Genomic DNA, 16,843 nt, shown 5'->3' with positions numbered 1-16,843 from the left:
TGTTTAATACTTATTTTTATTGTTCAATTAAATCAAATACACTTTAATTTAAACAGTGGAATCATACGGGACTCTTATTGTGACAGCAGTATCATTCCTGCTGAATGTGAGTGAAGTTCTCACGAGTGAAATATGGGCAAAACAGTTCAAATCAATTAAAATGCTAGCTAACTCTGCTAACTGAAAACAGCTAACAATAACTAACTCTGCTTATTGATTATAGCTAATACCATTTAATTCTGCTAACTGAGAATAGCTAACAATAGCTCTGCCTATTTAAAATGGCCCATGCTAGCTGATTTTGCTAACTGAAAGTAGCTAACTCTGCCTATTACAAACAGCTAATGCTAGTTAACTCCGCTAAGTGCAGATAGCTAATGTTGCCTGCTAAATATAACTAATGCTAGCTGCAGTTCTTTTGCCTCTTCATCTAGAGAACCTGCTACAAAAACCAGCATAGACCAACAGAGACAGCGCAGCGCCACCTACTGTACTGAAGTTCTGTCTGTCAGTAAAGTTCAAGCCTTTACTGCTGATACCAAACTGAGAAAAACAACAGCGTAATTATTACCGGCACTCAGAAAAACGCAGATCTGCTTCATCAGTGTTGACAAAATGATGTATGTGATTAATGTTACTGTTTGACTGTAAAGTGAAACGCTGGCAGTGTCTGAGTAGCACAGTGAACTGACCGGAGCGGTGTTTACTGACCACCGGAGGGTCTCAGAGGTTTATAGTCCAGGGCTCAGCTGGAGTGACTGAGGAGTCTGTGTTTAGACAGTGAAGTCCTCGGGTCAGCCCTCAGGCCCTGTCTGTGAATCAGATCTATTATCAGTGGGGTTCTGACCCGCCCCTCAGCCATATGTCCACTCAATTAGACACACACAGACCCAGCACGTGCTCAGACTGACACTCATCAACACACTGAACACAATGGACACAGCAGGGGGGCCGGGGGGAGGGGGCGAGCGGCATTCGGCCTCGGTGAGCGTCTGCTTCAGTCTGGAACAGCTGCGTCCAATCAGGACTATCAGGGTTCTGATAGAGCGCTGCAGCAGGATTAAAGCAGCAGTGGGTCAAAAAACTCCACCCCAGGATTTAGTTTCACCACACTGCCTTCCCTAGTCAGAGCAAACAAGCTGTGCAGGCAGCTGGAACCAAACCCTGGGGTGGATTTTTCTCTCTGGACCTGAACTAGCCACAGCTTTATTAAGAGACCAAGTGATTTATGGCTAATCAGTAACAGCATAGCAGCACTGATTCACCCCAGCAGCGCTCAGCATACTAACATACATACAGAGCAAAGTGGACAGAGCGCCCCCTGCTGTCTGCATTCAAAACACAGGTTAACAACAAACTGGAAGTGCTACACTTTTTTCAAAGGTTCTTTAGTAAAGAAAATAGTTCCATTTGGAGCCATGAGTTCAATATAGAACAGTGGTTCTTTGCATGGTGAAATGGTTCTTCAGATAGATGGAGAATGTGTTTTATATGGTTCTACACAGAATGTTTTTGAAAATGGTTCTAAATAGCACCAAAAAGGGTCCTTCCATTGTGATGATGTTAAGCTTGTAACATTAGCAGAACCCTTTTCTGCTCTCAGTATCAGTAACGCTAACCAATCAGCGCTCAGTAGCAGTAACGCTAACCAATCAGCACTCGGTAGCAGTAAAGCTAACCAATCAGTGCTCAGTAGCAGTAATGCTAACCAATCAGCTCTCAGTGGCAGTAATGCTAACCAATCAGCTCTCAGTAGCAGTAATGCTAACCAATCAGCTCTCAGTAGCAGTAGCAGTAGGAGAGTCTTTGACGAGACTCTTTAACGAGACTCTTTAACAAGACTCTTTAACAAGACTCTTTAACGAGACTCTTTAACGAGACGTGTCTCCTCCTCCTGCCACAGAAGTCCTGTTCGTTTAGAGTCACGTGTGCTTCTGAAAAAGCGCTTCAGAGTGATGAACTGCAGTGATGCAGCTCTAACTGTCATCACTGAGTCTGATATTCTGGATCATAATGGTTTGTTTTTGATTCAAACACCGTCAGAATTAGAGGAACAGTTTTGTTCATGAAGGTACAAACAGTGTAAATGTTCCCTCAAAGGTCCATCAACAGCTTCAAGGTCGAACTGTGATCTTTAACTAAGTCTCTCTCAGGGGAGACGAATGTCTCTGTCACTGTTTATAACCTAATATTTAAACAGAACAATAAAATAAAAGCCCTGGAGTCAGAACAGCAGGGCTGGATTAAAACATACAATAACTCTGGAATACGTACAATTATGATCCATAACTGAAGGTACAGTAGACGGACCTTGAGGGTTCCACCTCTGTGACAGTTCAGTACCTTGTTTTCTGATATTACACAGTATTTATTAACATATACGATTTAAAAAAAAATCATACAGGGTTTTTTATTACGGTTATGATCTTAATTAGCTCTGTTCTTAATTCACAGTCAACACCTTTCAGAAAAAAGTGTTATACACAGTAAGATTATTACAGTATGTACAGTGGTTATTATACTCTAGAATTAGAGGTGAAGGGCTAAAAGGAGAATATTTCACTACTGAAAAAGTCATTTTCTAGTTTTTATCTTCATAAATAACGATATAATCCTATAAATAACCTTTTATCTCTTATACTACAGAACCTACAGCTAAAGAAGCGCGTTTTAAATCACATCTAAACGTCTTAAAAAGGTCTAATTTTGTACTTTTTGTTTCTGCAGAAAAATAATCACCATAACAATAATTCTTCTCATGAAAATCTACAAAACAATTCTGTGATATTATTCATGATTGTTGGGCTAATTAAACAATATTCCTCAGGTTCAGTTTACCCAGTGAGGGTATATATCATATCTATCATATATACAGTCAATGAGTGTATATATCATACATACCATATATCTCATATATACAGTCAATGAGTATATATGTGATATATAACATATACAGTCAATAAGCATAGACCATATATCTCATGTATACAGTCAGTGAGTGTATATATGATATATATAGTCAACGAGTGTATGTATGATAGATAACACATACAGTCAATGCGTGTATATATCATTATCTCATATATACGGTCAGTGAGTGTGTGATTGGGGTAAATATCTCTCTGTTAGTGTAAGAATGTTCCTCCTGTTCTTTTCCTTTGTTCTCTAAATGAAGTGCAGGGTATGTTTTGCTAGCCTGGCTATCCGAGGACTGATCATCAGGTACGGCTGCTGTTCAGCGGTGACGCTCTTCCTCACTGAGGCTGCTGCGAATGACTCGACCCTGTGAAGGCCTTTCTGAGGTGCTGGATCTCAGGAACGTTCTAAACTGCGTTATTATCTAATGCTGTTCTCTTTCTGTTTGTGTGACGCTCTTTTAACTGCCACTGTGTCTGAAAGGTGCTCTGTCTGTTCTCTGCGAATGATTCTGTCTGTTATTTCAGCTCATTAAACATTTCAGAATGAGTCCCATTTCCTACACATTTGAATGCCTCGGTCAGCCTCTGTCTGTGTAAAAGTCCCCCTTCGCTGCTCCTCAGCAGTTCCTTGTTTGTTTTCCTCTTGTCTTGTTTGATTTGTGTCCCACACTGAGGACCTGTTGATGCTCTCGGCTCTTCTTTGCGTCCCCAGCTGCTGTCACATCATGATAATTATAAAAAAGTGTCGCAGTATTTGCATCCAGATCTGTCTCAGCTGTCGTCTTCACTGCAGTATCAACCCAGCGCACAGGATGCAAATGTGCCTAATATTTCTGATGTCCGGCTGATCAGCCGGTTACACTGTGATTAAACCACATGCGTCTTTGCATTCAGGGCAGCGTACAGACCTCTAACCAAGCCTGGCATGTTTGTGGGCATTTTGTTAAGTAAGCAGATGTAAATGGTCCAGATATCAGGAGTTCTTATATATATGCAGGTGGAGAGAGAACCTGTACTGGGACTACCCCACTGCTGCATTCATACCCAGCGTGCACTGCTCACCGAGGGAAGACATTCAGGTAAGACAGGTTGGTGCAGTAATAAAACGCTACAGTATTTTAATGTGACCCAGACAGTAAGAGTGAATGCAGGTGTGTTCATGTGTAAATATGACTCTATTCACATTGAGGCGGCTGACTCTAATGACTGTAGCAGCTTTGCTAATAAAACATCATTCACAGAGGCTCATGGGACGTGAAAGGGGACTGTTTATGTTCCTGTTTTATGTTGCTGGTTGTGGTTCTTTGGTTAGAGTGTGTTCTCTTATTAATCATTATATTATAATGATTAATAAATCTATATGCAATGCAAGGTAAAATAATTATATTAAAGTGAATATTCATTGATCAGGTGCTGTGGTACATAATCGGTTAAGTGGTTAAGATGTAAACAGAGTCATTCAGAGCGGTTTGGTGTGAAACGCTCTGTTCTAGATAAACTTACCGAGTCAGAACTGTTCACAGTGGTGGTGACAGGAACCAGACGTCCACCTCTAAAAGCTCCTCACAGAAAGTTCCTACATGAAATGGTTATGAATTCACTGCCTGATGACTGAGACACTGTTTTATGATAGTTTAGAGAACTTAAACTCCATTCATGGTGGAGGGATACATGCAGGGCGCTGTGAGGCAAAATAGTCCCCAAAGAAAACGTATTATTTCAGATTTTCCACTATTTTCCATCATCAACATTCCATATAAACTCAGAAGACTCGTGTTATCATCATCATTGAGAGTCCTTGGGTTAGACTCCTACAGCTACTATCTCCTACCAGTGTAAATCCCTTGTTGGACATGGAGGCACCTAGAAAGACCCACCCAAGTTCCCAGATTCACCACTTGGTGATGTGCAGCAGACTGATGGACAGAAAGAGTCCTTGCACTTACACAGTTTCACCAGAGAGGGCTCCAAATCCCCAAATGTAGGCAGTAGATTTCCTGATTGTTTGTATGGAAATCCATGACGTGACCTGGCAGGTCCCTGGTGAGTCGGTGTGGAATAACTCAGGAGGAGGAGTTTCAGTGGAGTAGAGATGATAATTCTGAACTCAGAATAGAGATTTAATATTAATATGGTGAAGAATTAAGCATGGTGTGGTCAGGAGCCCAGTGATAAGCAGAAGACTGCAGGTCCAAATATAAGGAATGTTTGGTGATTCCTGGTTGTGCTCTTAAGAAATCCACTCCTGTCCTGTAGGGGGTGCTGTGATGCTCACAGTTTGGCAGCCAGTGTCTCCTGAAAGCAGAGTAACTTCACTAAACTGCATTTTATGCATTTCCTTTCATGCAGATTCCAAATGGCCCCAGATTCCAAAGTCCCTGATGTTCTGCTGAAAGTCCTGGAAAACCTGAACTCTGAAGATGTGGTGAAGTTCCAGACACACCTGGTCCAGGGCGTGAGGGACGACTCTCCTGCTGTGTCCAAGTCCACGCTGGACCACGCCGTGGTGAAGGTGACGGTGGGTCAGATGGTGCAGGTCTACGGAGAGAAAGATGCTGTGGAGATTTGTGAGATCATTCTGAAGATGATGAACCAGAACCTTCTGGCCCAAAGCTTGTCTGGAATTAAAGGTAACAGTGCTTTTACATCGTCCTCCTCAGTCCAGAGACTGGACACTAATAAAGAACGAATGATGCCCCGTTATGAAATACGCTCTCTGCTGCATATTAAATAACGTAATACACTGATTATTTTATTGGCTATTAAACATATAATACTCAGTGTCCAGCGTACTGGACATTTAAAATACACATATTTATTATTATTATACATCATTTCTAAAATGCAGGAAATGTTCAGTTCTTGTTTGGGTTTGTTTTATCGATGATAATAAATATGTTCATTTTTCAAAACCTTTTTCAAAAGCCAACGGTCAGTATACTGGACAGTGAAATCCACTGAAGCCAGTTAAAACAGTACTAAAATCATAGATCATCTACTGTCACTCCTAAACACACATTAGATTTGACTTTTAACAAAGTAAAAGTCCTGAATGGTTGTATTTTATAATGCAGACGTCTTTTATACTAATCAGAGCATCATTTACTGAGTCCAAACGTCCAGATTACTGGACATGAACATTTATCTCAAAATGTGTAAAAATGAAGATATGCTATTTTCTTTTTAACTTTTTGTAAGAGGAACCTTCAAAAAGGACCTAGATAATTTTAAAAAATAATTACAGGGTCATTCAGGTCATTCAGTGTGTTTACCTCTATACAAACATCAGACATTCAGATCTCTTACTTCAGCACTGACACTGGAATCTTTCATCTTCTGATCTGATGATCAATCACACCCTGACAAACAGATATTTAATAATAATCAGGGTAACACTTTATTTGGATGGTCCACTGTAGATTCTTTGTAAATTTATTAAATATTTAATATTAATATTTATATTTATTAATATTTATATTTAAATAAGTAACATTCAACTGAACAGTCATTAAATGCCACTGAGCTTGAAGTTGAATGTAACTTAGATGGTTCACTATAGATGCTTTGTAAATGCTCAGTCTGCCTTCAATAACATTCAACTAAATACCCATTAAAGTCATGTGAAAGAGTTTATTAAATCTATCCCTAAACCCTAAACCTAACCCTCAGCTTAACCTCAAGGATAAACCCACATCTACTCCTAACCCTAACACTACCCATAATGTTGTTGATAATCAACTGAGGATCACCAGAAAGTTTGTTAATGATTTAAGTAGCTGTAGAGCGTCTATAGGGGACCATCCACATAAAGTGTGACCATAGTCAGTTTAAGAATGAGTCACATTCCATACTGAAACTAAAATATCAAACATTTAGATTATTTACTTTAGCATTTAAATGATGATCAATCAAATTGGATCATGCTAAGCGAAATGCTCATTTAAATATCAGGCAAAGCTCCAGTGAATCATCTAAATTGCTGTTCTGTTTCTGAACACAACACTCGGCCTCTAGCGCCCCCTCTAGTGGCAGGAGCCCTGAAAACTTTAGGACATTCACCAGTTTAAGGTCATTTATAATGAGCTTGATAGTCAAACATCTTCTGCTGAAAATAATCCATGAACTGAAATACAGCATCTGTGCATATTAATGACTTATAACTGTTCTTTTCAGGAAGTAGAACTGCAGATCAAACAGGTCAACAAAATGCATTTTTAGTAGTGAAGCCTATTCAAACTACATTTTTGCACAAAAACCTGATTTATTTTTAAATCATTTGAAAAGTGAGATCAGTTCAAACGTTCTGCAGATGCAGTTCAGAACCTGATGGTGCAAACTTTAAAAAATCATGACTGAAAGCTGATTTTATCACAGCACTGACATTTTGCACGGCTGCCTCAGTTAAACAGTGTTTGAATGTTTTTCGTGGAAATCCTGCCAGATCTTGGGTGAACTGGTGCAGAATAACCCAGTCAGGGTCACTCAGGGGTCAAATCAGAGGACTAAGAAGAGATTACAGTCCATGTGAATTCTTGTAGGACTGTATCTTTATAAAGGAAGTGTTAAAAGAAAGCTCAGTGTCATTAACTCGACAGGTTTGCTAAGAATGATGCATGTAGGACTCGTTAGGTTCACTAAATCATTCATCCATTTCATCCCTTCACTCTCCTGCTTTCCTTTCTAGGATACTTCAGCCCAGAAGTTCCATATGAGCAGGTTCTGCTTGAAGGACTGAAGAACCAAATACTCATCACCATCCGTGGACAGATCAAACACAATGCTGAGAGGTACGAGTTCAATAAAACCACAAGAAAAATGGCTGATAAAAGTGAAACAGCCTCCCAAAAGCATGTTGTCGTCTCTCCCATTAGATTCCACATCAACCTCTGGAAAGACGGCGACATCGCCTTCCACTTCAACCCTCGCTTCAATGAGGAAGGGAAGCAGGTGGTTGTGAGGAACACCAGGATTGGAGATACGTGGGGAACCGAGGAAAGGGAACTTCCATTCTTCCCTTTCACACCTGGAAAACCTTTTGAGGTGAGTGTTTAGAGGCAGAGACACCCCAAGAGACATGCTTGAGGGGTCTTGAGACAGCAGGAGGCCTGAGAGGACCCTCAGAAGCCATCACCAGATTACCGGCCGACCTGGTGTCAAAGAGAATCCAAGACTGAGCATGAAGAACTGAGAGAGCTCACCGTCAGTAGGGCAGGCACAGGCCCTGCAGGTCGTCCTTGATCACTGAGCAGCTCTTTGCCTCCCTCTGGTGGCTGAGAGAGGCCTAGCAGGTTTTCCAGCCACAGTCTAGGCTATTACAGTCTACTGTGAATTATTCAGTATCTATTACACAGTAAAAATGATTCCATTTTTAACCTGGTTACCTTAAAACTTTGAGTTGATTGAACTTCAAATAATAAGTAAACAGAATGTAACACATTACTGTTTTGTTAACTTACTATTAGAAGTTCAATGAGCTGAAATGTTTAAGGTAACCAGGTTACTTACTTTTTTAAGTCAAAACATGGAATCATTAATTATTCAGAATCTGCCATGACTTGTTATAACATGTAATATCTGTTGTTATGAGAGTGAGGAGCTGAACTGTGGATCCTCACACAGATCTTCAGAGTTAACTGATTAAATGTTTTTCAGATCAAGATTTTGTGCACCAGCTCTGAATACAGTGTGGACGTTGACAACAATCACTTGCTGACATACAGACACCGCATTACGGACCTCGCTCAGATAAGAAAACTGTCCATCCATGATGTTTTCCTGAAGTCTGTCCACATAGATCCAGGTATGTACTTGTACACAGCGCCTTCTCTATGATGAGATTCTCAGAACAAATTCTACATCTGAATGTAGGTGTTTACAAACCATGTGAGGTCGTCACCAAACCCAGTGACCAGCTCACAATTCAGCACGTTATGTAACTATAACTGTAGTATTGCTCTAGTTGGTGGAGTATAAGGTTCCATGACTTGTTAGCCACATTAGCCTCGTAGCTCCAGTGTTAAAACTAAAGAAGTGAACTTCAGACACCAAACATGTCTTTGCTGACTGGCTACATTTTGGGGAGGGGGGTTGGGGAGATGGGGAATTTAATATTTTGTATTACTTTAAAATGATGTTCATTCACAGCTTTGCCTGTGTTTTTTTAGACTAGACCCACTGACGTTCTTTTAGCATTTAGCATTAATATAATGTTTATTTACTGCTTTCAACTTCAACTATAACCCACTAAGACCCCCACCTTCTATTTTAACAGCACCCAATAATCGTTTGGGGACACAAACTGATCCAGTTTTGAAAATATATATTTTTTTTGCATGCTGCTGTAACACATGCAGAATGTTTCTTGGTGTGTCATGTTGAAGTAAACATGGACATTCCTGAAAAAGACGCCACCTAAAGGCAGCATATTTTGCTCCAAAATGTGTTTAGAGTTAATGGTGCTTTCACAGATGTGCAGGTTTCCTGAACGTTTGACTGGTCAGACCACAATAAACGTTTCCACTGAGCATCAGTCCATTTCAGAGCCCAGAGAAGTTGACGGTGTTTCTGGACGTTGTTATTTGACTTCCGCTGTGCTGAGTACAGTCTTAACCTGCATTTGTGGATGGAGCGACAGGTGGTGTTTAGTGGCATTGTGTATTCTCGAGCCCATATGGTGATCTCCATCACAGAAACAGGCCCATTTTTAATGCAGTGCTGTCTGAGGGGTAGAAGGAAGACGCCTGCACCAGCCTGATTATTAATGCCTGCACCTACCTGATTCAACCACTGTTGACATCTGCCTGTACCCACAAAGTCTGGTATTGTTTTTGTTCACGTCCACCCACAAAACCTAACATCATTTTTGCCTGTACCCACACTTCAACTACATATCATGCCCACCTGCACCCACCTACTTTGGGCTATGTCTATAGTCTTTGCATCACGTGATGTCACTGTCAACATTTTTGTCAACATCATTTTTATCCATTCATTACATTATTAGCTAATTCCTCTACAACATGTTTAAGTCAGTGGAAATTAAAGTCAAAACTTTCTGAGGCAAAGCCAAAAATGACTGTCATGAAAAAAATCAGTAAGTTATTTACTGGATGTTCTGTAACGTCGTGTGTTTTGCTGCTTGTGATTCTCTGTAGCTCATTTGCTGCCTGCCCATCAGCCAATAAAAGGTCCATGTCTGACCCACCAAGCCATAATACTCAACCCGCCCCCCCCACCCCCCCGGGCACAAGCTGCGACCTGTTGGCTGTTTACCTGCAATGGCCGTGGTGCCTCAAAATGAATCCTGCCCGCAAATTGTTTAAGAGATCTTGCGGGACCACCAGGTGAACCCACCTTGTGCAGACCTGTAGTTGAAGGTCACTGGCATTCAGTTTTGGTTTCCGGCCTTTTCTTTTACAGATACAGATTTCTACACATTCCCTGAATCGTTTATGATACATTGCACTGTAGAGTAGCTGAACAGCTAAAATCCTTTCAGGTGCAGGTTGAGGAACGTTTTTCTTAAACAGTTGGATTTTTTGTGTGTTATTTTTTTGACCCCTACTTGCTCGTAACAGACTCTGCCCTTCCTGGATGCTCCTTTTACACCCAAGTATTATGACATCACCCCTTGTTTTCTGAACATTTAACAACACACCTCGTCTCAATTAGCTCCTGTCACAACTTTAGAACTGAGGTCTGTATGTAAATGTGTGTAAAACCTCTCCTACTGAGAAGCTTCTTTTCCAGAGCCTCTCTGGATGTCTCCAGTGTGTACGCGCTGGTTGGATGACGTAATCTACGAGAACATGTCCCTCACCATCCATGGACACGTCAAGCCGAACGCTAAAGTGTAAGAAAAATCACACATAAGCATTTAAACTGCGCTCCTGATGTTTGCTGGGGTAAAAAAACAGAAGGTTTCCGTTCTTTCAGGTTCACAATCGATCTGATGAAAGACAATGATATAGTCTTCCGTTTTCAACCCTGTTTTGGGAACGATGGGCGTCACATGATTAAAAGAAACAGTTTGATTGGCTGTGAGTGGGGTGCTGAGGAAGCAGATACTCTTCACTTCCCGTTTGCTCAGGGAAAACCTTTTGTGGTGAGTGTTGAAATTTGACTCTCAGTTTGTTTCATCACAAACCACATGTTACGCCTGACCAGCAGCACAACTGTAATAACAGGAGAATCAGCACATTGTAGGGAGGCTTTTATGAGCTCAGAGAGGAAGATTTCAGAGTTTAATACATTATGATGAATTTGGAAACTTTCCCTTTACACATCCCCCAGAGCAGAGGTCACAGGACAGTGGCCATCATTACAGTCTTCAGGTTTTCATGGCACAGAGGGTTTTACTGTACATGGAGAAACTTTCTAACTTTCTAAGAACAAAGAAACATTCATATCGGGGCTGCAACCTTTATAGAAAATCAATTTTACAAAATTATTGTAGCAAATATTTTTCCTCAACATGTGATTTACTGAAAAATGGTCATTTAATGGTCTCGTGCAGGGCCATTGTCACATCGGTCTCTTCTGGGTTTTACTGATAAGTGTGTGATTTTGCAGGTGAAGATCGTTTGCACTAACGAAGAGTTCAAAGTGGATGTTAACGGTTCCCACCTGCTGGACTTCAAATGTCGACAGCCTGACATCACCAAGATAAACAAGGTCACAATCTTGCAGGATGTCATTGCTGCGTCCGTCAGGGTGGAGCCATGTAGGTGTTCTGTTCTAATGTGTTCAGATAAATGAGAGGCGGAGTGACACTGAACTCCAGGGGGAGTGAGATGTTAAATGGAGTGAGATGTTCAGGTGGCTGGAGTGTGATGTTCAGGTGACTAGAGTGAGATGTTCAGTTGGAGTGAGACATTCAGTTGGAGTGAGATGTTCAGGTGACTGGAGTAAGATGTTCAGGTGACTGGAGTGAGGCATTCAGGTGAATGGAGTGAGGCATTCAGGTGAATGGAATGAGGTGTTCAGGTGAATGGAGTGAGACATTCAGGTGAATGGATTGAGATGTTCAGGTGACTGGAGTGAGATGTTCAGTTGGAGTGAAATGTTCAGGTGAATAGAGTGAGGCGTTCAGGTGAATTGAGTGAGATGATCAGGGGAATGCAGTGAGACATTCAGGTGAATGGAGTGAGATGTTCAATTGGAGTGAAATGTTCAGTTGGAGTGAGATGATCAGGTGAATGCAGTGAGGCGTTCAGGTGAATGGAATGAGGTGTCCAGGTGACTGGAGTGAGATGTTCAGGTGACTAGATTGAGATGTTCAGGTGGATGGAATGAGATGTTCAGGTGAATGGAGTGAGATGTTCAGGTGACTGGAGTGAGATGTTCAGGTGACTTGATTGAGATGTTCAGTTGGAGTGAAATGTTCAGTTGGAGTGAGATGATCAGGTGACTGGAGTGAGATGTTCAGGTGATCGGAGTGAGATGTTCAGGTGATTGGAGTGAGATGTGCAGTTGGAGTGAGACATTCAGGTGAATGGAGTGAGGCGTTCAAGTGAATGGATTTAGACGTTCCAGTGACTGGAGTGAGATGTACAATTGGAGTGAGATGATCAGGTGAATGGAGTGAGATGTTCAGGTGAACAGAGTGAGATGTTCACTTGGAGTGAGATGTTCAGGTGAATGGAGTGAGACGTTCAGCTGAATGGAGTGAGATGTTCAGTTGGAGTGAAATGTTCAGTTGGAGTGAGATGATCAGGTGAATGAAGTGAGATGATCAAGTGAATGCAGTGCGGTGTTCAGGTGACTGGAGTGAGACATTCAGGTGAATCGAGTGTGATGATCAGGTGAATGGAGTGAGGTGTTCAGGTGAATGGAGGAGACATTCAGTTGGAGTGAAATGTTCAGTTGGAGTGAGATGATCAGGTGAATGGAGTGAGATGATCAGCTGAATGGAGTGAGGCGTTCAGGTGAATGGAGGAGATATTCAGTTGGAGTGAAATGTTCAGTTGGAGTGAGATGATCAGGTGAATGGAGTGAGATGATCAGGTGAATGGAGTGAGGTGTTCAGGTGAATGGAGTGAGGTGCTCAGGTGAATGGAGTGAGGTGCTCAGGTGAATGGAGTGAGGTGCTCAGGTGAATGGAGTGAGGTGCTCAGGTGAATGGAGTGAGATGTTCATTTGGAGTGAAATGATCAGGTGTAAACTAATCCAGCCTACATTAGCCCAGCACAGGACGTCTGTCTGATTTTTATTCATACACCCAGTTTTCCTTCTGACTTTATTTTCTCTGTGTTTTGCAGGACTTTTATTTTGGCGCCGAACAGCCGACACTTTTCTGCATTTCTGGATTCCGTCTGTTTATTCATCACTAATTAAACCTGATCATTTTTTCGTAGTAAAACTGTGATATGATTCATATTCTGATTACTCATCTGTCTCTGCTTGGATGATGAAATATTACTTCTAGAATTCAATACTTCATTCTACAACATATACACAATAAAGCTTTTACATACAGTTACTAAATACAGGCTGAGCATGGGATACTGACTGAGTGGCTAAGCAGGAACTGAGATACAGCATGAAATAAAGTTTCATAACAAAAAAAAATGTTGCATTTATTCTGTAAAGATATTTAAAATATTCTGTACATTGTTTATTAAATTAACTGAACTGTTTAAGCTACAAACATGATACACATAGCGGGACTAGCTAGCATGACGTCATCGAGCTGTGATGCCATCATCAGTGAGTAGTTCAGCTTAGAAGACTGACCGTGTGCAGACCGGCTGCTCCGTTTCTCTTAGAAGCCCGACTGTATACTGACCGGCTGCTCCGTTTCTGTTAGAAGGCTGAAAGTATAAGATTGGTGGAAGGACCATCAATAACCTTTAATGTGCGAATGATAAAGCACTCATAGTGGAAAATGTCCTGAAGGCCCTTCAGTCCAAAATGAAAAAGTGAGGTTATGACGACACCACTTACTTGGAGAAGACGTGGACACGGTGGACGGCTTTACCTACTCGGGTCATTTCTTAACAGCAAAAGATCAAACGGTCACGCAGTTCAGCACTCAGCACAACGAGGATGAAAGACCTTGAGGCGTGAAGATGTTCAATCGCAACGATTTGTTTCTACAAACGAATATCAGAGGTTCTACAAACGAATATCAGAGGTGTCCAGACTGTGGTCTTCTCTTCTTATTTATGAATGTGAAAGCTGGACGATAAACATGCTAGACAGCAAAATATAAATGCCTTTGAACTTAAATTTTTGAGAGAAACTTGGACAACAAAGAAAACAAACAAACAGATCCTGGAGCAAATCAGGCCTCACCTTTAACTCAGAGCCCAGACACCCAAACTAAAGCTCTCGTTTCCAACATTTTCTGTGAGGAACTGGTTCTTTGGAAAAGACCATAATGCTTGGAAGGCGACCAGCTACAAGGTGGATGGAGACCATCAGAGGAATCATGAACCAGCCAGTCAGAAGCCTGAAGACCCAAACAGAAGACAGAACACTGTGGAGAAACCATATTACTGCCAGGAGTCAGAATCTGAATGGTCAGCTGGACGTCCGGTGGCGGTGCTGTGCTTCATGTCTCTGAGATGTAACAGTCGTGCATGTTGTAATGCTGCCCTCTGTCCTTGTCCACACAATCCATTGGGATTGATAGTAGTTGGTGAGGAGTTGCCATTTTCATATATTCCATAGTCATGTATAGATTATTTGGATAAAATTGCAGAAAAATGTGTTTTATATCTAAACACTAGGGACACAAAAGTGGACGCTCCTGTAGAATGACCCAATAACATGTCTTTTGACTGGAAAAGAATTAAAAGGTAGTTTCAGACTTTTACAGCGCTGTAATTGTATGATTTTAATATAAAATCCAGTTCCTGCAGTGCTGGTTTACTTCAGACCTTATCAATACTACATTTTTCCTCATTTATAACTGGTTTCTGTTCCTGTTTATAAATGGTTTCATTTCTATTTGCGGCAGCTCCACTTTAATGACACTAAACAATACAAAATACTTTTGGAATTCGTAAATCTTCCTTACTTGACATTACCTGATGAGCTGAAGGCTACGTGGAGCAGAATCTGATGGGTTTACTGTGTGTTGTGTTCTGTTGATGTTCTGTGTATTTAGGTAAAACGATGAACAGATCCTGGGTGGTTTAGTACGTTATAATCAAGACCCAATAAAAATAATGAGCCATAAAATCATTTCCAGTATAATAAAACCTCTACATTTGTTTCTTTTATCACGCAGTGCTGAGCTGGGCGTGTCGGCTACATTAAACTGCTGCAATACTGGGCTTTATTCTATGACATAAGAACAGTGTCCATGTAAATATGTGGTCTTTTATTGGTTTAAACGGTAAATCAACAGAAACAAATGAGGACGTTTCACATTGTCAGTTTCTGAGCCATTAAATCACTTCCAGTGATCTTGGAGTTGCTGAATGGAGCTTCCAAATGTGTTTATTTTATTATACTGTCCTGCCATTGGCAGTGCTGAGGTAGATACTCCAAACAAGCTTTGAATACAGTGTAAATGCTACAGAGCTGTTTGTGAATGTAAACGGAGTCTGGTCTGTTTAGATGAGCTTCTCTTCTTCAGCAAGGAGATCTTTATGCACCTCTTTCATATCAGCGTGAGTAGATGATTGGACAGATGTACAGTACATGGATGCTTACGAACCTCAGAGAACGGGGCAGCTGGAGTCTGGGTGTAACATCAGTGTGTTACAAGTTGCTGTTTATCCATCATTATGGATAAATATGATATATTATTGTACGTGTAAAAGCATTACTCTCATATTCTCTCTCTTGTTTTCTGAAATGGAAGTTCAGTGTCATATTTGAACATAAACTATTATCATTTTGTAGAAATCTGAACACTAAAAGCTTCTGACAGTTGTTGTCTCTGTACTTCTTTCTCTTTAATGTTATCTGATAATTCCCAGAATTAAGGTTTGTCACAATAAAGCATTTATATACTTATCATTTTACTATGTCAAATATGTTCAAAAAAGGGTTAAATCATAAACGCCTAATATAAAGTATTCAAATTTGTTTTTACATAAATGTGTTTTTTTTATTAGCATTAAAATTTTGAAACTTTTAGTCAATTTTCACAGTCAATTTTTGGTAAATACAGGTTTAATGTAGTATATATGAAACATAATCACAGGTAACATTTTATGTTTTTTTCCAAGATGTAAAATTCAGCAAACAAATAGAATTTAAGTATACACATTTAAAACATAATGAAAATTGGAGTTTATTGTAGTTTTATAAGCTGCTTCCCAAACCTCAAATAATTTGAAAAATGATTAAAAATGAGATCAGTTCATTTCAAATCATTCAGTAAGCAGAATTCAGATGCAGTTGAAAATCTGATGGGGCAAATTTGAAAAATTCATAACTTAAACACTTGATTTAATTACAGTATTGAAATTGTGCAAGAGTTTGAGTGTTTTTCATAGAAATCCTGCCAGATCCTGAGACAGCTGGTGCAGAATAACCCAGTCAGGACACACACACACACACACACACACACACACACACACACACACACACACACACACTTTCTAAGCTGCTTATCCTTCTGGGTCGCGGGGCAGTCAGGGTACAGTCCAGGTGAATTCTTGTAGGACTGTATCGTTATTAAAGAAGTGTTAAAAGAAAGCTCAGTGTCATTAACTCGACAGGTTTGCTGAGACTGATGCATGTAGGACTCGTTAGGTTCACTAAATCATTCATCCATTTCATCCCTTCACTCTCCTGCTTTCCTTTCTAGGATACTTCAGCCAAGAGGTTCCATATGACCAAGTTCTGCCTGAAGGACTGAAGATCCAGACACTCATCACCATCCATGAACAGGTCAAACACAATGCTGAGAGGTACGAGTTCAATAATAATACAGGAAAAATTGCAAATCTAAAATAAAATGGTTA

General features: G+C 40.6%; 1 protein-coding gene across 1 annotated transcript; it reads left to right on the top strand.

Annotated features, from left to right (window-relative positions):
- Nucleotides 1-5,274: 5,274 nt before the first annotated feature.
- On the top strand, nt 5,275-13,255 carry LOC118827474 (galectin-8-like). The gene is made up of 8 exons (XM_036598841.1): nt 5,275-5,548; nt 7,603-7,705; nt 7,790-7,958; nt 8,571-8,718; nt 10,668-10,770; nt 10,854-11,022; nt 11,490-11,640; nt 13,178-13,255. Coding segments are annotated over exons 1-8 (1,119 nt in total). The 3' UTR covers nt 13,180-13,255.
- Nucleotides 13,256-16,843: the final 3,588 nt, after the last annotated feature.

The sequence above is a fragment of the Colossoma macropomum genome, unplaced genomic scaffold (genome assembly GCF_904425465.1).
Source record: "Colossoma macropomum unplaced genomic scaffold, Colossoma_macropomum, whole genome shotgun sequence".
Lineage (NCBI taxonomy): Eukaryota > Metazoa > Chordata > Actinopteri > Characiformes > Serrasalmidae > Colossoma > Colossoma macropomum.
The sequence above is the reverse complement of the archived record's forward strand: the minus strand, read 5'-3'. Positions and strand labels throughout refer to the sequence as shown.

Bases quoted from the DNA above. Each gene is read 5' to 3' on its own strand.
- LOC118827474 (XM_036598841.1), top strand. From the start codon at position 5,275: ATGGCCCCAGATTCCAAAGTCCCTGATGTTCTGCTGAAAGTCCTGGAA. The intron at 7,706-7,789 runs GTACGAGTTCAA...CTCTCCCATTAG, and splicing joins ATCAAACACAATGCTGAGAG to ATTCCACATCAACCTCTGGA. The intron at 8,719-10,667 runs GTATGTACTTGT...CTTCTTTTCCAG, and splicing joins GTCTGTCCACATAGATCCAG to AGCCTCTCTGGATGTCTCCA.